Source organism: Onychostruthus taczanowskii, unplaced genomic scaffold, assembly GCF_017590055.1.
Source record: "Onychostruthus taczanowskii isolate IOZ18803 unplaced genomic scaffold, ASM1759005v1 scaffold30, whole genome shotgun sequence".
Classification (NCBI taxonomy): domain Eukaryota; kingdom Metazoa; phylum Chordata; class Aves; order Passeriformes; family Passeridae; genus Onychostruthus; species Onychostruthus taczanowskii.
In genome coordinates, this window is record NW_024500350.1 from 1,040,412 (window position 1) to 1,061,460 (window position 21,049).

A 21,049-nucleotide genomic window follows, 5' to 3' on the forward strand; every position below is an offset into this window, starting at 1 on the left:
GTGCCAGAGCCATGCCAGGAGGTTGGAGGTGTTGGGGACGAGGTGACACCGGACCTGAGTGCCCTGGGACAGCGGTGCTGGCAGGGCTGATGCAGCTGCAGGTGCCCACATCTGCCAGAGCCCCCTGCCCGTGCCTGCACTCCCCCTCAGAGCCCTGGCTGACCCACGGCTGCTCCCCAGGTGAGCCTCCTGCTTTTTTTGGAATTCCCCACACCCATCCAGCACCTTCTGGTCACCTCCCACCCTCTCTGCTCCTCTGGGCTGGGTGGGGAAGAGGAGGGAAGGGGTGGGAGGCAGCAGGGGAGGTTTTGGCCGGGGCAGTGCCTCTCCCACCCAGCCCACCTGAGTTTCCAGCCGGGCCTGCCCCGGGCTCAGCACACGGAGCAGCTGTTGGTCTTGTTCATGGGCGGCCTGAGCGCCTGCTCCTTGGGCAGCGTCTCCCTCCTCTTGCAGAGCGCGGGGCTGAGCCTGCTGGGCAGGTTGGCCTGCTGCAGCAGCTCCCTGAACACCTCCAGGACGTTCTCGTTGTCCTTGGCCGACGTCTCCACGAAGCGGCTGTTCCAGTCCAGCTCCACCAGCGACAGCGCGTCCTCCACCGGCACCCGCCGCTCGCCGCCGCTCTCCGCCTTGTTGCCGACCACCACGATGGGAGGGAACTTGTCCTCCTTCACCTCCAGGATCTCCTCCCGCAGGCTCTTGACGCTCTCGAAGGACTCGGCGTCATCCACGGCGTAGACCAGGGCGAAGGCGTCGCTGTTCTGGATGGAGAGCTTCCTCATGGCCGGGAAGGAGTAGCTGCCGCTGGTGTCCAGGATCTCCACGGTGACCGTGGCCCCGCACACCTCGTACTCCTTGCTGTGCAGCTCCTCCACCGTGCGCCGGTGCTTGGGCTCGAAGGTGTCCAGCAGGAAGCGGCGGATCAGCGAGGTCTTGCCCACGCCGGCAGCTCCCAGGAAAACCAAGCGGACGTGGTTCTTCTCCTTCACCGCCAGGGACATGGCTGGCACGGAGGGGACAGGATGCTCCGCAGCTGGTGCTCACCCCGCAGGTGTCCCTGGGTGGCTGCAGCCCCGGTGTGTCCGTCTGTCCGTCCTCCCTGCCCTGACTCAGCGCAGCCGGGGAACGTTGGTGCCAGCGCTCCGCGAACTTCTCCCGCCTGCTTTGCCGCGGACTCTACAATCCCCGAGCCCGGCTCATTTTTTTATCCTAGCTCCTCTCTGCCATGTGGCACCAAACTGTCCAATCTCCGTGGCTCGTGGGTGCCGGAGGAGGGAGGGCAGGGAGGGAGGAGAGCGGGGTGCTCCGGGCCAATCCGCAGAGTTCAGTCCTGGAAAGCCGCTCCAGCCCTGGAGCGCAGCAGCAGCGCTGCACCGCGGCCGAGCAGCACGGCCAGCTCCCCGCAGAGCCATGAGAGCTGCCTGGCCTGGGCTGGCTGCCAGGGGGACACTCGGTGGCCATCCCCAGCCCTGGGCAGGGGCCGGACGGTGGCACCTGCAGCGCTTCCTGCGCCTGCCCGGGGCCGGGCACTCGTTTGCAGACGGGGTTGCTGTGAACGTGCCCATGTCTCCAGTGAAGCGATGAAATCTTTGGCTGGAGGGGGAAAATAAGCTCTCCCGTCTGTCATAACCTCCTCATTCAGCTGTCAGTTACCGGTGATTTTTGTGAAATATTTAACCGGAGGGGGAAATTAATCTCCATGAAGAGGATGCACGGCGCTCTCCGGGAGCAGATGCCGGGCAGCCACGGCCCTGACCCAGCAGTGGGGTTGCTCTAGAGGTGCAGGCTGCCCCAGCCAGGTGTGTTTGCTCAGCACTCGCCTTCCATCCCATGCTGGAGCTGTCTCAGGAGCTGATTCATGCAAAGTGCAAACACAAAGGGAACTTGCACGGAAGTTCAAATAAGTTTCTAACTTAAATTTGTGGATGTGTGGGTTTTTTTGGAGCTTTAACACAGGTTTTCCTTTCATAGCGAAGTACCAGTTCCAGAATTTAGTTCTGGGTGAATTTCTTCTGTTGATTCCAAAACCCTTTTCACTGGAATTAGTCCTGCCTTTTAATTCTCCAGTTATTGTGCATTTCAGCCATGTTAGGAGCTTTCCCAGCTAATCTTATTATCAGGAGAGCCAAGAGATTATATCAAGATGAGCAGAATGATGGTGTCAGCATGCCCTGGGAGAAGGGAAGGGTTGGGTCCCCAGCAAGACTGACAGTGGGATTGGTGTCCAGTGCCCCACAGCATCCCCTGGTGATGCACCTTCCCTCACCACCATGAAGCTCTCCCTGGGGACACTTCCTGAGCCATGAGGAGATCCCAGATGTCACGGACTGAGCTGGAGGGAGCTGGGGATGCAGAAGATTTGATGGCAGGCTAAAAGCCAGGACAAGGGGTAGTGTGACATTGGCACCAGGGTAAATGAGGAACTGAAGGCAGCAAGGCAGGACAAGTAATTTCAAGCCAGCCCTTGGAAGCTGTTTAAAGCCAAGCCCCTAATTTTTTTAATAGGAAAGAATTTGGTTAATGCCTCTTTGTGTTTGGTTTTCAGGAGAGATGGAAAGGGTTTCCCACAGTCCCTCCCAGCTGCTAGAGCAGATCTCTGCAGGCTCTCAGGATGTGCTGGGGGGCTGTGGTGCCCTTGCTGCTGCTCATTTTCCCAGCACTTCATTCCAAAGGGCCTCAAAACATGGATCTCTTCAATCTCACAACACCCAGCATCTCTCTGACAGGTGCAGAAATGATGCCCAGGGTGAAGAAGGAACCCCTGGCAGGAGGGAATGGGAACCCCAGGCTCCAAGCAGCCCATCCTGGCTCTAAACCATCCCCTTCATTGCTGGCACCCAGGGAAGGAGCCAGCATGGACATCCATGCAATGCCAGGCAGCAATGCCATCCATGGAGGGCTTCCAGAGCTGGGCCTGGGAAGGGCAGCCTGGTGCTGTGGGAGCCAGGACTGGGTCACATCACAGCCACTGTCCTTGCTCTGGGTCACTCCTGCAGAGGTGGAAGTGTCCTGCCAGGTGTGGGCAGGGTGAGGGGGCAGCCTGGGCTGTGGCACAAAGAGCTGTGGCACTGTGGAGTCACAGCCAGAGTCACACAGAGCCAGGCTCTGCAGCCCCCGTGGTTTCTCACATCACTTGTCTCCCCTCAGTTCTCACATCTGTGCTGCTATGGTTACCGAGAGCCTGAGAGGTTTTAAATCTCCCTCAGAGCAATGGAGGATTTCAGGGTAATCTTGTTAGGAGATGAGCAATGAATATTTCCAAAGGCCTTTTGCATGGATAGCTGTTCCCTGTGAGCTTATGGCCCCTGACAGCAGGGAAAGCAAAGCACGGGGGACTGAGCAGGGAAGGATGAACACAGTGACTTGTTTTCCACTGCAGCCCTTTGTGCTCACACTAATGTCCCTAAATTCCGAATTTTTCAAGGTTGACCAGCTTGGGTCAGATATTATCCCCCCAAAAAATTATTTCAGTCTGTGTTTCCCCCAGGGAAAGACTCACGGGGCCTTTATGGGCACTTGGAGATGGGGACAGTGATGGATGTGCCCTACAGAAAAGCCCTGTGTCCTGCCCAGGGGGGCTGGGATGGCTCGTGGCAGTGCCCAGGATCCATCTCTGGGGTTTTGCAATGCAGGTGGAGTTTGGATCCTGCAGCCAGGGCACAAACTGCACCCACAGGAACCGGAGCGTGGCAGGGCAAAGCCTCTGCCAGTGCTGAGCCAGAGCGTGCCCTGCGCTGTCCCCAGGGGAGAGGTGACACCCCGGGGACAGAGGAATGAGGGAGGGAGGCAGAAACCTGCCTGCAAGGGAGCAGGGAGGGAAAGGAGCTCTGGGCAGGGCAGGGAGGAGGGCAGGCAGGGGGGGAAGGATGGAGGGATGACAGCAACGCTGGGCAGGAGCTGGGATGGAGCAGGGCTGGGTTTGGGGCGGGGGGAGTCACACCCCCAATGTTCACAGGCAGGTCTGGAGCAAGCCTGGAGATGTTTGTGGCCATCCTTACCCCAAAGCCAACCCTCTGCAGGGCTGACAGAGCAGGGGGGTACCCCGTGGGAGGAGAGGGGTGGTCTCCAGGGTCCCAGTCAGTGCCAGGGCTCAGGCAGAGCCATCAGCCAAGCCTGGGATGCTGGGTGGTCCCTGCCTGAGCCAAAGGATGGGAGACTGGATGGTTCCTGCCTGAGTGAAGCCCCCATGGGCTGGGCAGCCTTTGGCAGTCAGGAGAGGGCAGTTTGGGTCAGAATGCTGGGAAATGGTGTGTGGGCTGCTGCTTCCCACTGTGAGCTGCTGCAGGGCCAGGGAGCACGGGGACAGAGGAAGGGGCTGAGCCCCTGCTCCTGGGAAAAGCCAGCAGCACTCAGCACAGGGGAAAGCCTGGGATCTGCTCCCCTCTCAGGCTGTTTGCCAGTGGGAATGTGGAACAGTGTGGATGTGGAACAGGGTGGTGCCTCTTCTGTCCCTGAACCAGCCCTCAGAGCTCCACTGCTGGAGGGGTGTGAGTGAAGCTCACCCCAAAAACATCCTGGTGTCCTGACAAAGTTTGTGAAATCTTTTACAAACATTCATTTTTTTGCCTCGCTTTTCAGCTTATGTCTGGTGCCTGAAAGGGATTGAGTGAGGGGAAATCCAGCAGAGCACAGCAGCCCTTCCCATGGCCAAGTGCTCCCCAGCTCCGCAGCTGCTCCCAGACGGGAGAAAGGCAATTTGCACCTTCAGGAACAGCCCGTGCTGGGCCTGGATGTGCTCTGGGGAGCTCCTGCCTCAGAGCCTGGCTGTCCTGGCTCAGCAGCTCTGGTGTTCTCAGCACCGGAGCTGCTGGTGCTGGGCACTGCTCCAGCCCTGGACACGGTGCCCCGGATCAGCAGCGCTGGTCACACACGGGTGACAGAGCCCTGGGGCTGGCCCATTGCTCACAGGCAGTGAGGCATCACTGTGAGTGCTGGTGAGCAGGCTGCAGCACCGTGGGGCATTCCCAGGAGCCTGAGCAGCTTCTGGAGCTGAGTCCTGCAATGGGCACCCAGAGCCTCAGCAGCCTTTGCACCCACAGCAGGACATGCAGTGAGCACAGCCTGTGTGGATGATCCCACCCTACCCAGTCATGCCCCTGCCTCTGCTTCTCCCCTTGGATAAATCACAGAATTCAGAGAATTCACAGAATCACTGGGTTGGAAGAGACCTCCAAGATCATCGAGTCCAACCCAGCCCCAACACCTCAACTGAACCCTGGCCCCCAGTGCCACATCCAGGCTTTGTTAAACACACCCAGGGATGGTGACTGCACCCCCTCCCCGGGCAGCCATGCCAGAACTTCATCACCCTTTCTGTGAAAAACTTTTTCCTGCTATCCAACCTGTATTTCCCTTGGTGCAGCTTGAGGCTGTGTGCTCTGGTTCTGTCAGCACTGCCTGGAGAAAGAGCCCAGCCCCAGCTGAGCACAGGCACCTTTCAGGAGCTGTGAGAGTGATGAGGGCACCCCTGAGTCTCCTTTTCTCCAGGCTGAGCCCCCCCAGCTCCTTCAGTCATTCCTCACAGGGTTTGTGTTCCCAGCCCCTCACCAGCCATAAATTAATGGTGGATGTGAGCCTGGCTGTGTTTCCAGCTGGGTGTCCCAGCTGAGGAGCTGGGAAGGAAGTGGGAGCACTGGGAGCCCCTCCTGCACTGCCAGCTGTGCCCCAGCTGCTGCCCCTCTCCGCAGGCAGTGGCCAAGCAGCAGCCTCGTGGGGTGGATCCTGGCTTCTCCCAGGTGGATTGAGCCCTGGAAGGGAGCCCAGATGAAACAGGATAGGGAGGAGAAGCTGCTGCCTGCTGTGGGACAGCAAAGGGCCAGCCTGGGCTGTGTGAGGCAGAGGAGGGGACAGGGTCAGCGAGGCAGGTCCTGCCCCGTGTGGGGACAAGCTGCACCCGAAAGGGTTAAACCTGCCTCTCCCGGAGATTAAATCCAAATGGCCTTTGATTCAGCGGCAGGTGAGAGGAGAAATCCGAGCCCTATAGCCGCCACCCCCCTGGAGGGGGGATGCATAGATGGATCAGCCACACGTGCTGCTCCTGTCTGGAACAGCACGGCTTCTGCTCCCGGCTCCTGGGGCCACCAAGGGCCACCTGCCACTCCGAGGGGCCACAGCCCTAGAGAGGGTCACACAAACTCCAGCCTGGTGACCCCCGGGGCCAGCTGGGCTCAGAGGCAGGAGCTGGTTGTGAGACGGGAGGGCTGAGGTTTGCTGGGGGTCACTGGGGCTGGGTTTGGGGTCCTCCCTGAACGAGGTGTGGGAGGAGATCCCTGTTGGTCACTCATCACTCAGGGGAGCTGAATCCCCGTGGCACATCCTGCTGATGTGCTCATGGGCAGCAGTGTCACCTGCGCTGCCACCAGCACGGGGTCACAGCTGTGACACCCTGTTTTCGGCACAGGGGCACTGGGTGCTGACCCTGGCACGGGTGCTCTGCCCCTCATGCCTCTCCAGATGACCTCTTCCATGCCATCTGGGGTTTGGAGCCCTTCCCTGACCCCAGCCCCGTTTCCTGTCACAGCCCCGGGGGAGGGCAGGGAATCACGGACAGCCTGTACTGAACCGCCTCGGGTAACAAAACCCAGGCTCCCCGCAAACAAACACCTCGCCGGGGACTAAAGGGATTTAGTGTAGCTGTTCTCAGGCTCAGAGGAGTTTCTATAACATCTCTTATCTTGCTCTGGCTGGATTATTGGCTGGAGGAAAGAGCTCGCCTCTCTTGGGGCCACCAGCACGGCTTTTCCTTGGGTGACATGGGGTGACACAGCAGAGCTCTCAGGCCATCAGGGGATGAACTGTGTGATGCTGAGGTCTCCTGCAGCCCTGAGGTGCCCAGGGGGAGCAGAGACCCAGAGCACCCCACCCTGCAGCAGGCTGCACTGCTCCCAGTGCCTGGCTCTGTGGCTTTGTTGCCTGCAGCAGCATCGAGGAGGGAAACCCAGAGCTGGCAGCTGCCTTAACCTCTCCAGGCACAAGATTAAGCAAAATATTAGTGCTGATCTTCTTGGAGGGCCAGTAAAGACTGGTGGGGTGCTACCAGGTACATGGGCAGCCAGGCTGAGCTGATTTTCTGCATGCTGCTCCAAGCCAGACTGAGCCTCCTCCATGTGGGATTGAGCCCTGAGCCTCCTCCATGTAGGATTGAACAGTGAGCCTCCTCCAGTTTGGATTGAGCCTCCTCCAAGTGGGATTGAGCCTCTTCCATGTGGGATTGAACCCTGAGCCTCCTCCAAGTGGGATTGAACCCTGAGCCTCCTCTAGTTGGGACTGAGCCTCCTCCATGTGGGATTGAGCCTCCTCCACTTGGGATTGAGCCCTGAGCCTCCTCCACTTGGGATTGAGCCTCCTCTAGTTGGGATTGAGCCCTGAGCCTCCTCCATGTGGGATTGAGCCCTGAGCCCCCTCCTCGTGGGGCTGCAGCCCCAAGGCAGTGCTGCACCCCTCCTTCACCCTTGGCCACTGGAGATCAAATCAGTGCAGGCAGGGACAGGAGGCTCTGGGCTGTCTGGCTGATGCTACTGTAGGCATGAAAACCCCAGATCTGGACCTTGCTGTCCTGGGTTCAGGGTACAGGTGGGGAAAGGGGAGGGAGGGGAGCCAGGAGCAGACAGGGGAACAGGGATGCTGATGGATCAGTGGGGCTGAATGTGAGAGGCATGGAAAGAAATGTACAAAGTGTAGCAGCCTTCACCAGGGCAAGGTTGCAGGATGCCCTTGGCTGTGCATCTCTGGATGACTGACACAAGTCCTAAAGGCAAGGGATTTCTGGAGGAAAAAAAAAATGGCTAATTAGGTAAGAACACCCCTGACATACACCATGGGGTCCAAGAAAATGTGGAGAGAAGAGAGGAGCTACTCCAAAGCTCAGGGAAAGCCTGGCACCCTCGAGGGATGGCTGGTGGGATGTGGGGGGCCAGGAGTGGGTGTGTGGCTTCTCATGGCAATGTCAGAAGGAGATGGGATCTTCAGCAGATCCACAGGTTAACACAAGGTGCAGAGGGTCTGGTGCTGGCAGGAGATGCCCAACACCCCAGATTTGGGAGACAGGAGCACAGAAGAGGTTCTTCACCCATCCAAGGTGCTCTGCAGCCCGGTCTGAGCCAGGACCCCTCTGTGCCAGGCTGTCACCGAGGCTGTCAGGGACACTGCACCCATCCCCACAGCTCAGCCCTGCCAGGCTGTGCCCCTGCCCAGGGCAGTGCTGGCAGCCAAGCCTCCCCTGCCCGTGTCCTGCTGGGAGCACTGCTCCTTGCCATGCAAAGCCAGGCAGACGTGATGCTCTCACCCTGAAAACAAACTGCTGCTTATTTTTTTTCCTTTCCAGAGTGTATGAAAATGTCATTTTGTAAACATCCCCCAGTGCTCTGCCTGCCCAGGGTTGCCTGTCACTGCCCAGGGGGGCCCTTCCCCACTCACTGCATGGCCTGGGCTCCCTGGGCTTTCATGCCACAGCTCCCAACTCTTTCCCCAGTGACTTCTTGTCCTTAAATAACCAAATAAACTTCACATGATGGGGCACAAGTGACCTCAGTGTTGTCCTGGATCTGAGCTCATTATTGCCCTAGACACATTCATGGTCAAACTGCTCCTTCCATTCCAGGGCAGGAGCAAAGGACAGCTCTAGCCAAAAGCAAGGGTAAAATAAAATGAGACTTGCATTCATTTTACAGGCTTTGAAGCTCCCTGTGAATGTGCCAGGCCCACAGTGTGGGGGACAGGGTGGCAGCTCCTTGATACTCCGTCAGCTGTGGAGTCTCAGCATTTTGTTCTGGCTGCCCCCAGAACCTCTCATGTTTTGGGAATGTGCCAGGCCCACAGTGTAGGGGACAGGGTGGCAGCTCCTTGATACTCCATCAGCTGTGGAGTCTCAGCATTTTGGTCTGGCTGCCCCCAAAACCTCTCATGTTGTGGGTTCAGAGGAGGAAAGCTCTGCCCATCCCTAAAACCTCTCGTGTTTTGGGTTCAGAGGAGGAAAGCTCTGCCCATCCCCAAAACCTCTCATGTTTTGGGTTGAGAGGAGGAAAGCTCTGCCCAGCCCCAAAACCTCTCATGTTTTGGGTTCAGAGGAGGAAAGCTCTGCCCATCCCCAAAACCTCTCATGTTTTGGGTTGAGAGGAGGAAAGCTCTGCCCAGCCCCAGTCCCCAGCAGCCCCTCAGTGCAGCCCCTGTCACCCTAAGAGCTCCTGACAGCCCCGCTCGGGCAGCGCCGTGGCGGCTCCACAGCCTCAGCCGGGGGCTGTCAGGACACCTCACGTTTGTGACAATTTCCTGTCGGGGAGGATCAGCAGAGCCAGGCCTGGCCGTGCCCAGGGGCACCACCCTGCTGAGCCTGGCTCCAAGCTGGCTCCCGACTTCTGGCGTCCTCAGGGCTCTGGAGCTTTTGCTTTCCCCAGGTTTTTGCTTGGGAGGGATCAAAGTGGGGCTGGTGAGCCATAAATGGCAGCTTGCCCTGCCTGCCCGGGGTGGGGCTCTCCCTGCCCTGAAGGATGAGCTGTGCCATGTCTCAGGTTTGCAGGACACTGCTGTCACCTGCTCCAGTCCCCTCCTGTGACTGGGAACTGAGCAAGGGCATCTCTCTGTGGGCAGAGACATTGGGGACTGTCCCCAGCAGGACAAACTGCCAGCTGAGCCAGGAGGAGTGACCACAGAACCACAGAACCATGGAACCAGAGAACCATGGAACCACAAAACCAGGAGGTTACAGAACAGGCTGGGTGGGTAGGAACCTCACAGATCATCTCGTTCCAGCCTCCTGCCATGGCCACCCACTAGATCAGGTTGTGCAGGTGATGTCCTGGGACTAAAAGATGAAGAACCCAAAGTCACATTTGCAGGAGGGGATGGGAGGGCAGGGGACATTGCCAGCCTGGGGACATTGCAGGAAATGGGGGGCTCAGAGTCCCCTCCCTGCAGGGCTGGAGGGAATGGCTGTGAGCTGCATCAGAGCTGTTCCCAGGTGCCTGAGCCCAGCCCTGTGGCTCCCCCCTGGCTCTGAGGAAGGGAATGATGTGCACTTCCATCAGCCTTCTCCAGCAGTGGTGTGAAACAGAGGGAAGCTGGCTGGGCTGAGTTACCCTGTGCTGCTGCCTTGTGCTCAGATTCAGGTCTCATTTCTGTCAAGGCCAGCGTGGCCCCAAGTGGCACCAGGAGGGGAGGGGATGCTGCTCAACACCAGGACCTGGACACCTCTTCCCGTGTCCCAGGAGGGCCATGGGTCAGCCAGGCCCTCCCAATGCCCCTGCCTGTGTTTTTTCTGTGCAGTGACCCGTGTGGGTGCTCCTGTGCTCCCCTCCTGGCCCTTCCTGCAGGGCTGGGAACAATTGGTGTATTTGCCCAGTGCTGATGGATGTGTCTCCTGGTGCTGGTGTTGGCCAAGTTCCTTCTGCTCTCCAAGCAGGACTGTGGGAAGGGAAAATCAACAATCAATCCACAGCTCCAGTTCTCAGCTCCATCCCTCCAGCCGAGTGCTGCAGGGAGCTGCTAAAAACCTCAGCAAACCTCTGCATGGGCAGAGAGCTGAGGTTTGTTTTTTCACAAGGTAAACTGAGGCAAGGAGGGCAAGGCACTGCTCTGTTGTCCCCTCCTGGAGCAGCTTCTCTGCAGGTAAAAATAAAAGAGCAAAGCTGAAAAATATCACTGGAGCCGGGGAGGGCAGGGAGCACCCCGGGATGTGGAGGTGAAAAGGAGCATCCCGGGGTGTGGATGGGGACAGGGAGCACCCCGGGATGTGGATATGAGAAGAAGCATCCCGGGATGCAGAGAGCGGGACAGGGAGCATCCTGGGATGTGGAGGAAGGCAAAGAGCATCCCGGGATGTGGAAGGAGGGGACAGGGAGCATCCCGGGATGTGGAACTGGGCATGGAGCATCCCGGGATGTGGAACTGGGCATGGAGCATCCCGGGATGTGGAACTGGGCATGGAGCATCCCGGGATGTGGAGGGGGACAGGCAGCATCCCGGGAGGGCGGCAGGGCAGGGTCCCGCCGCACTTGCCGGGTCTGACACCGAGCTGGGACAGCCCCAGCCTTGCTTTTGGGCCCGGGAGCACGTCCCGGTGACCGGGGCTGTGTCAGGAAAGCTCACAGCCCGTCCCTCTCACCACGGGCAGCCCCAGCCCCTGCAGAGTCTCCGTGGCTAGCTCAGCCCAGCCCAGCCCAGCTTGTTTCAGAGGAGAGCCGTCCAGACCGAGCTCCAAGGATGCTGCTGTTTGTCACTCTGTCGCAGCCGTGCGGCGCTGAGGCAGCGCCGTGAAGCAGAAATGACACGTTCTGGCAGCTGACATCTCCAGGAAGGGTTTAGCACGAAGACAAACCCAGCCTAGGGTGAGCTCATGCTCCCGAGCTGCCACCCCCCAGTGCCCAGCCCGCCGCGATGCCCAAGGAGCAGCAAACAAAGGCGCGGCTTTGTCCCGGCTCCGTGTGACAGCGCCAGCCGTGCGGGGTGACCTGGCACAGCCAGGTGTGTTTGGCAATCCTCTGGCTCACAACCCGGGCTGGCTGCCGCTCCAGAGGGCACAGAATGCGTGCCCCGGTGCCAGGGAGGGGGGCAGGGGGGAGCCTCAGGCAGGGGCTGGGGTACGGGGGGCTCTGCTCACCTGGGGGGTTTGTGCAGAACAGAGCCCTGATGGCTATGGAGGGGCTTGAGAGCTGGCCTGCAAGCAAAGCTGAGTGAACAGAAGAAATAACGATGATTTGTGAGTCTATCCATAACAAGGAAGAAGACAAGGCTGTCAGCATGGAAACAGATTAGAAAAGATACATGAGCATTTTTGTAAGCGAGGCTGCGTGCACAAGTAGATGTGTATTCGTGCCTTGTGAAATTTCTGTAAAACTTTTGCCAATTATATTGGCACTCATTGCTTTGCACCAATGAATATAATAAGTTGTTGTGATGTAGTTAATGACTTAAGATCACGCTTTGTTAAGAGTATGTAAGCTGGAGAACACCTGGAATGAGGCAGGATTTGGTGAGCTGTGGCTGGAGCTGCTGCCCAGGACTGGAGCAGCCCAGCCCCAGTGGTGGCCACCAGAGCCATGCCACGCTGGGACCAGCAGGGCACTGGTGTGAGGGCAGAGTCCCAGCCACCCCTCCTGGCACGGTGGCACTTGTCCTGCAGGCCTTGGCAGTCCCACCTCCAGGCCCTTCCCCTGGGGGACACGGAGCAGTGACACCAAGCTGTGCAAGCAGCTCCCCCAAACCCCACTGAACCTGTGCCACTGCCCGTGGGACACGGCTGGGGACGGGTGGGGAGGGATCCCAGAGTGGGATCCCAGAGTGCTCTGGGTTCCACTGGATCCCAGAGCATTCCACTGGATCCCAGAGTGTTCCACTGGATCCCAGAGTGTTCCATCAGATCCCAGAGCATTCCACCAGATCTGAGAGGGTTCCACTGGATCCCAGAGCATTCCACTGGATCCCAGAGTGTCCCGCCAGATCCCAGAGTGTTCCACTGGATCCCAGAGCATTCCACTGGATCCCAAAGTGTTCCACTGGATCCCAGAGCATCAGCAGCACTGGGGCTTTGCCTCCTAAAGCAGAAGAACAACCCTGTTCAGGCCCAAGGGCTGGGATGCTGCTCCAGGTTGGTTTTGCTTCACCCTCTGAGGCTGCCCTGGTGGGGGCAGAGTGAGTTGGAGCTGTGGGTCTGGGGTGGATCCCTGGGAATGGTGCTGGGCCCTCCTGGGGAGCAGGGCTCTGCTCTGGGACAGGATGGGCTGCTGGCACTGCACAGAGCCTGGCACAGGACCTGCAGTGGAGCTGCTGGATAACTATGCAAAGGCAAAAATGCTCGAGATAAATTTTGTTTTGCCAAGAAAAGGCTTCCAAAAAAAGAGCTTCAAGGCCTTTTTTTTTTTGGGAGAACTTGCATTTTCAGTTTCCATCTTTTTCACTGGCCTGCTCCTCTTCTCATCTCACTGTCCCTGGTGAAATCCTGCTCATAATTAAAATTCAATGTTTGGATACAGCCCACTGCAGCTCGTGGGCCAATCCATACTGGAGCCAAGAAATCAGCAGGATATTTTTTCACTTCTACAGCATTTATCCCAGCAGATCCTCAAGGGTTTTCTCCAGTGCTGATTAAGTTTCTCAGGACTCCTGGGAGATTGTGAGTGTTCAGGAAGATTCTCAGCAGTGGGGGGGCAAACCCACAGCCAGGATGGTGCCTGGAGGTCAGTGCAGCATCCTCTGGGATGTGCAGGGCACAGGGACAGGGCTGGGGGGGCTGGGAGTGTCCCAGCCCAGCACCCCGTGGGTCTGGAGTGGCGGCTGCTCCATGAATGATGTGCTGTCCTTGCTGGGCCAGTGATGCCTCAGGTTTAGCTTTTATATTTTCAGATTCTGAGCTGCTTTAGTGAGTGGGGCTGAGTTTCACATCAGGGGATGGTGAGCTCTGTGCACAGAGCAGGGAGACAAAACAATTCCTGCTCCAGCTGGGCACCAAGGACAAATGATCCAAATCTCAGCCCAAGAGCACAAACAGCATGGGCTGGAGAGAGAAAAACAAGCAGGATGGGAGTGCAGGGGCTAAAGCTGAAACTGGACAATGAACTGCAATGTGCACATGGAGCAGAGCTGATCCCAGGGAGAGACCCCGTGAGCGCTCGTGCATTTTGGGACTATTTGAGTTCATCTTGGGTGCAGCCCTGGCTGGGCTCTTGTGCTGCCCAAGGTGCATCCATTGAGGCCTTTTCATAAATCCCTGCTTTATTCCTTAGCTCTGCCCAGCCTCAGCTCTAGCTCAGCCTGCACAAGGCACTGGGGGTGTCACACGGGGGTCCCCTGCCCTGTTTGTGGCTCCCAGTATTGACCAGTGCTCCAGCCCCAGCTCCACGCCGAGCCTGTGCACGAGGGACAGAGCAGCAGGGACAGTGTCCCTTCAGCAGCAGGGACAGCGGGGACAGTGTCCCTCCTTTGTAGCAGGGAGTGTCCCCCGGCAGTGGGGACAGCAGGGACAGCAGGGACAGTGTCCCCCGGCAGTGGGGACAGTGGGAACAGCAGGGACAGTGTCCCCTGGCAGTGGGGACAGTGGGAACAGCAGGGACAGTGTCCCCTGGCAGTGGGGACAGTGGGAACAGCAGGGACAGTGTCCCCTGGCAGTGGGGACAGTGGGGACAGCAGGGACAGTGTCCCCCCGGCAGTGGGGACAATGGGGACAGCAGGGACAGTGTCCTCCCGGCAGTGGGGACAGCAGGGACAGTGTCCCCCCGGCAGTGGGGACAGCAGGGACAGCAGGGACAGTGTCCCCCGGCAGCGCGGGTGCCCGGGCCGTGCGCGGGCTGCTGGCACCATCTAGTGGGGCTGGTGCGGGGACCGCCCCGTGTCCCTGCGCTGTCCCTGGGGCACCAGCACGGCCCCAAATTCCCCTCGGGGGTCTCCCCCAGCCCTTCCCTCCATGCTACACGCCGGGCTTGGGTGGGTGAGTTCGTGCCCGCTGCCCCCCGTGGGTGCCCCCCGGTACCAGGGGTGACAGACGGTGGATTTGGGGACACAGGGCAGAGCTGGGACCTCCCTGGACGGGCTCAGCAGCGCCCTGGCCTCACCCTGCTCACGCCAGGGCTGGGAGCCCCCATGGGGGTCTGAGGGGTCAGCGGGGACACTGGGCTGTGGGGTGACATCTGGGTGAGCCGCTGACCCCACGCAGTGGATCCAGACCCCAGCCCTGGGCTGGGCCATGGATCTTTGTGGGGGTCACACAGGGGCCCCTGCACTTGCTCTTCAACCCCCAGCTGGATGTTTCCTGCACAAAATGCCTTTAGGAGAAGTGGGAGTGTGCAAACCAGGGGCTGGGGCTGCCCTGCACCTTTTTTGTTGCATGCTGTGTGACATTAACTCCTTTTTTATTTTTTTCTTTCCCATTTTCTTTCTCTTTTCCTCTTTCTCTCCTTCATTTCCCCTTTTCTTTGCAAACAGTTCAAAGCACAGTGCCCAGGTGTGGGGCAGTGCTGGGGTCACAGCAAATCCCAAGCCCCACCTGAGGGATGTTGGGATCCAGAACTCCCCTCAGGTTCCCCATCCCAGGAAAAGTGTCCTGCTAAGGTCACCCCACGGCACAAGGGAAGGCTCCATCAGCACCAAGAAAAGCTTGAGATTTATTTCTTTGTGGGTTTGTTAGGCCAGGAGGAGGGTTGGGAGAAGCCCAGCTCTCTCTTAGCCCTCCTGTGCACAGGGGAAAGGGCCCCAAATCCAGGGTCCCTTCCCTGCTTCCCTTGGCCTGTGGCTGATGGCACAACGCGGGAGGAGTTCAGCAGTGCTCCTAGGGAACGGAATAAAATAAATTGCAAAACCCCATCCTTTTATTCTTCAGCATCCAAACCCTTATGCCAGCATGAGTTAGCAAAATAACCTAAGTACCTTCCTGCCCTTCCAAGAAAACCCAGATGGCACCTTTTTCTTTTAGGAAAAAAAAAAAAAAGAAAAAAAGAAAAGAAAAGCCTAAACCACCCACTTCAGGCTGAGACCTCTCCCCGAGGAGCTGTTTGATGCAGCCTGGCCTGCACCACTGTCCCCTGCCCAGCTGAAGCAGGGGCTGAGGCTCAGGTTTGTTTGGTTGCCATTTCAGAGAGGGGCACTGGCCACAAAGGCAGCTCCCCCACGTCTGCAGGCACAGCCCAGCTGAGCAGCAAAGCCACCTCCTTGCACAACACCTTCTCAAGCACTGCTGCACCCAGCAAGCTCCTGAGCAGCTGAGAGCTGCTGGCATAGAAATATTGACCACATGCTAAAGCTTGAAGTAGGTCAGGCAGCCATCTGCTCTTGCTGACACACCTCCACGACCATGGTCAAAGAGTCTCATTTAGAGAAACCTCATAGTTTGGATCAAATTTGAAAGACCAACCATAAACATGGCTACATGCTGCAGCCTCTGCTCCAGTTCCAGGAATTAGAAAACCCACAGTCTGACATTTATTGGCTCCTGTTTCTCAAATAGCTGAAGCTTATTCTACTTCTACTAATTAAAAACCATCATTTCCTGAGTGTGACTGTCTGGGCCTCCTGCCTGAGGTGGCAGTGGTGGGGGCAGCCAAGGAGCCCCTCCCTCACCCAGCACTGGCAGATCTGAATCCAGCACCTAAAATAACCCAGCAGCTTTGCAGCAGATGAATGAAATAAAGACACTTCCCCCTGCATTTTTTTTCCAAACAATTAACATTTATTGATAACAATAAAAAAATCTTTTAAAGACTATCTGTATTTTATTACCAAGAATGAGGTATTATGTATACAAAACATTTACAGAATTTGATATGCAGTTCATGAGGAGGGACAGGGAAGTGAAGGACACTGATAACAGGAAGGTGCCAACAGAAGAGTCACTGGCTGAGAGAAGGAAGAGCAGTATCACACAAAGAAAGACCAGGGGATGGGAAATTTAGTCAGACTGCAGTGATCAAGTCATATTGCCACAGCACTTTGCTTACAGGAAGATTAACTATTGTTTTTCTGGAATTTTTCCTCCCTGCTTGTTTGTGCTGTAATGTGCTTTGAGCTCTAAATGATGTGTTAAGATCAAAAGCAGGAAAAACCCAAAGTGCCACTTTTGAGCCAGCTCAAGTGAAAAATAAAAATATAGATCTTCAGACTTGAAAAGGGACTGCAACTCAAAAAGGTCTACAAAGGCAGACACCTGGACAGATGTGGAGTGTTGAATGGAGCAGCTATCAACAAAATCACCATCTGAGAGAGAGAGAGAGAGAGAAAGGGACCATCTTCAGCCCTTACAGCCTGGTGAATGGGAAGAGTGAGTGTCATGAGTGTCAGCAGGTGAACCTCACTGTGCTCCAGCTGCACTCCCTGTGCTGGGAAGCCTTGTTCCTGGGGTCAGGAATTTGGGCAGAGCTCCTGGGAGCAGCCCTGGAGCCACAGCCTGTGCAGACACTGGGTGGGAGCTGTGTGACACCAACAGTGACCTGTGTCCCTCTGGCAGCCTAAGCAACAGCCTGACCTCCATCTGCAGCTTCTAAGATCCATTTGGTTCAGTTTAAGGAGGTTGGTCTCTGAGCACCTCTGCTACTAAAATACCTGTCAGCTCTGGCACGTGCCACAGCCAGAACAGGGCTGCAGCAGGGGTCTGTCACCTGCCTTTCCAGAGCTCTGCAGGCATAAAAAAGCTTCACACTGAGTCCAGAACCAGCATTCCTCAGGCAGGGGATCCAGAATCTTGAGTGAGTTCTGCTATCCAAGTGCAACACCTCCTGAAGCTCCTCCACCACTTACCCAAGCCAGACCCTATCCCACTTCCCAGCAGGGACTGCAGCCAGCACAGGAGCTCCTTGTGCCTGCAGGGACATTTTAGCTCTACCAAGGGTAAGGAAAGATCAAGAAGGGTCTAATTGTGCAAATACTGTTGGCATTTCAGACCAAAATCTTCTCTGCTCCACTGCCAGGTGTGGTCTGTGTCTGTCTGACAGTTCAGTCTTTGGAGCCTTTTGCTGTGCATAGAGAGAGGGCTGGAGAGGGAAGAACACCTGAACAGAGTTCAGCTTGGGCCTGGCCAAAGGGACAGATTCCCAAATGGCAGATCACCCCTGGCAGTGGCAGCAGTGAAAATGGTGGAGAAAATCCTTAAATATCTTCTCCTGTATCACTCAGAGGGAAGATCCCTGTGCTCCCTGCCCACAGGAAGGCTGACCAGACCTGAGGTGATCTATTTCTGCCAGGCACAGGGAAGGACAGGAGGCCCCAGGGAGGGAGAAGTGCTCAGGAAGGATGGAAGCCACACCTCTTTCAGACTGCTTTAAGCAGCAAGCTGAAGCTCTGCAGAAGTTCCTGACAAGAAGAGAATCTCAGTAAAATCCATTTGCTTGGAATGCACTAGGGAAGCAGAGTGAAGCTCCAGCACAGGGCTGGGAACAGCTCAGAGCAGCTCTGGATGAGCCCAGTGTGACACAGTGAGGGAGAGCCTGCTCTCCACCTCTCTCTCCACAGTGCTCCATGCACAAATCCAAGGAAAGAACAAATTGCTTTAACCCAGCAAGACCCAGAGCTCAAATTCCCCAGAAATGTGCTCATACAAAAGGTATATTCAGTGTTACAGCCTGGCCACAGCTCTGTGGGCATGCTTTGAAAAAAATGGACTCACAAAGTCAAGTATCCAGCAACTGCTGTTCTGTGTCTTGGACATCATTAGTGGCAACAGGAGAACAGTTTGCAGCACTGGAATATCACAGGGGATTTCTCAGGATGGCAAGGAATGTCCTGACAGGAGACTTGCAGTTGATCTCTAATGCACTATGGAGCATTTTTGGTAGGGTTTTTCTTTTTCCCTTTTTAACATCTACACAGTTAAAAAAAAGAAATCATTCTTAACTGATGCACTGGTTGTTTTTCCTTTTCAGTAAGAGCCCTTGTGTTCAGAGTTAGGATTTGTGCAAGCACACTTGCAAAAATATTTATGGCTGATTTAGGAAAAAGGGTTAAAGTTAAGAGACAAGCTGTTGGATCTAACAAAGATCAAAACCACTAAGTGTAAAATTCAAACAGCTACTTTACTATCTATAAAAGGCTTTTTGGGGTGGGTTTTTTTTTGCACAATTGCCAGTTGAATATGCTGTATTGCAGTCAGCTGCCACGGGAGAGGGTCCAGCCATCACATCCATTTGCTTTTCAGCTGTTGTGGCACTACCTGGAAATCATGGAGCTGGAATGGGACTGGCTAGAGGAGGTGGTGGCAGCACTGAGCTGGGAGAATCCACTGTGGCTTGATTCAAGGCTGGTCATAGATCCCCTACAGAGAAAAAAAAAAAGAAAAAAAGAAAGCAGTTTTAAGCTTCAGAACATACAAAGATTTTGATTTCTGCTCTGTGTCTATACTGAATTTGCTTGCACACTGAATAAAAAGCAAGTAACAGCTTTGGTGCAGATACTCAAAAGCTTTTCTGCCTCACCACATAAAGCAATGAGGACACTGCACCTCTTTCAAAAACCAGATGCTGTTCAAAGAGACAGAAATTTAATTTCAGTGAAGTTTATCCACTGGCAGAAAATTAAATTCAACAACTGGAATTTGAATTGCACTCCCTTCTACAGGACAACCTGCCAAGCCCAACAAGCTCTCAGAGCAGAGCCAAGTGACCAGTGATATTGCCACCACACAAGTAATTAACCCCTTTTACACATTAGTTGCCCTCAGTGCAATTTTTTTAAGGCTCTCACAATTTACTTGTGTTTAAGTGAAGCTGACATTGACCTGATCATCCAAATAGTCAGAAAGGTTTGACACTGGCTGCTTTTGGCCAGACATACCTGAAATCTTCAGATCCTATCACTTCTGTATAGTACATCACTTTACATTTGTGAGAGGACACCTGTAGAGATGCCAGCACATCATCCACACGAGGCAGGTTGGTTGTAGCACAGGCAGGCATGCTGTGGAATTTCCACTGTAAAATGTAGAAGCCAGGCCACCTGGTCACATGGGAGCCCTGCAAGCAGACACAACAAAAATCAAAAATTACCTCGGTTAACAGAGATTTGTAGGCTTGATTTACTTTTCTAAGCCTAGACAAAGTGCCTACATGCCCCGAATTTTTGCCCAGTGCCAACATTTCAGCTCCTCAGCCAAATGGCAGTGCTGGGAGACTCTCCCCACACAACATCCTTATCAAATCTGGGATGGAACACCAGCACAGTGTCGAGGGGTTAGGATTTAATACACTGAAAGGACAAGTTCTGCTTTAAAACAATATCCATTTTTCAATTTATTTTCATTCACAGCTGTCCTTTGAGGCTGTGAAAAGAGCAGTCAAGGCTTCTGCCTCACAGTTTAAGAGGTCACTGCCCATATTTCCAGTTTAACATTTCCATCTTGGTGACTTAAGGAGCTGCTTTTTCAGAGGCTGTTTGACTCATTTCAAGTCAACAGGAACAGCAGTGTGACTATAAACATGCTGCATGCTATATTAAACTTGGAATTAAAGGACAGGTTGCAAATGGCATAAAAAATCCTTCAGGAGCTTTGGCCATCAGGAGCTCTTACACTGCCCATTAGAGTGCAAACACAGAATCTCAGACTTGATTTCCAGCCTTCTCTTATTACTGAGGGCAGGCACTGTGATATTCCTCAAACACAGAATATTTGCTTCAGCAAATAACTGTCAGAATTACAGCACAAAGCATGTTTTGTTGCTTTCTGGATGTGCATTTTAGGTGTTCCTCCCCATGTTCCTTGCTGGTCCATCTCAGTCCCTAGCAGACCTGATGCAACTTCCCCTCCCAGAAGATCCAACATAAATCCCACCCTCTTCAGGAAATAACTGTCAGAATTACAGCACAAAGCATGTTTTGTTGCTTTCTGGATGTGCATTTTAGGTGTTCCTCCCCATGTCCCTAGCAGACCTGATGAAACTTCCCCTCCCAGCAGATCCAACATAAATCCCACCCCTGCTCCCTGCAGCACCCAGCCTGGAAGAGCAGCTAAATGCTGGCCAAAAGCAAGGCCAGCACTGAGTCACCAGCACTGAGCTGTCAGTGCTGTGAGTAAGAACAGGCACTTTGGGCTCCATCTGCCCCCACAGGGGCTCTGCCTGCCTCACCTGCACACTCTCCCCTTCTTTGCAGATCAGGGGAGACTCCACCATGCTGTAGTCACGTCCCAGCTGCCAGACTTTGTCTATCAACTGGACGTTGTTCCCACCAGGAGATGTAATGCTGTGAGCTCCCAGAGAGTCCTTTTTGGGAGGCTGTGGGGCTCTTTTGGAATGGAAGATGTTAAAAACAATGTCGCCCTTGCACACGTCAAAATCCCACGTGATCACCGACGAGGCGTCCACGATCTGGATGAGAACCTGAGGCAGGAGAGAAACATTAGACAACAGCAATTTGCTCACTAAAAGCAAACTCCTACAGAACAGACAAAGAACAGAGCTTTTTTGTTGCTGGGCTTAGTTTCTACTCTTAAAAAGGCTTTTTAATAGTCGAACAAAAAGGCATTGGAGATGCAAATTCCCCCCTGATGGGATGTCTATCCTTCTTACTTTCAGAAGCATTCAAGCAGCTTCTGAGAAGTTTGCTTGCTTTGCTTAGAAGAATATGACTTTGAATAGAATGAAAACCA

The 21,049-nt window shown here is 55.3% G+C and overlaps 2 protein-coding genes across 2 annotated transcripts in view; both read right to left on the bottom strand.

Annotated features, from left to right (window-relative positions):
* Positions 1 to 371: 371 nt before the first annotated feature.
* On the bottom strand, positions 372 to 1,087 carry LOC121338415 (GTP-binding protein Rhes-like). The gene has a single exon (XM_041409359.1). It carries the CDS (start codon positions 996 to 998, stop codon positions 372 to 374), a length of 627 nt encoding a protein of 208 aa, XP_041265293.1. The 5' UTR covers positions 999 to 1,087.
* A 17,376-nt stretch (positions 1,088 to 18,463) lies between these two features.
* Positions 18,464 to 21,049, bottom strand: part of SEC14L1 (SEC14 like lipid binding 1) — a 40,647-nt gene continuing 38,061 nt past the window's right edge. The window contains exons 14-16 of the mRNA XM_041409166.1: positions 20,529 to 20,780; positions 19,240 to 19,418; positions 18,464 to 18,721 (exon numbers count right to left, since the gene is read on the bottom strand). Of these exons, the coding sequence (XP_041265100.1) occupies positions 18,616 to 18,721; positions 19,240 to 19,418; positions 20,529 to 20,780 (537 nt within the window). The 3' untranslated portion in view covers positions 18,464 to 18,615. The remainder of the gene's footprint in view (positions 18,722 to 19,239; positions 19,419 to 20,528; positions 20,781 to 21,049) is intronic.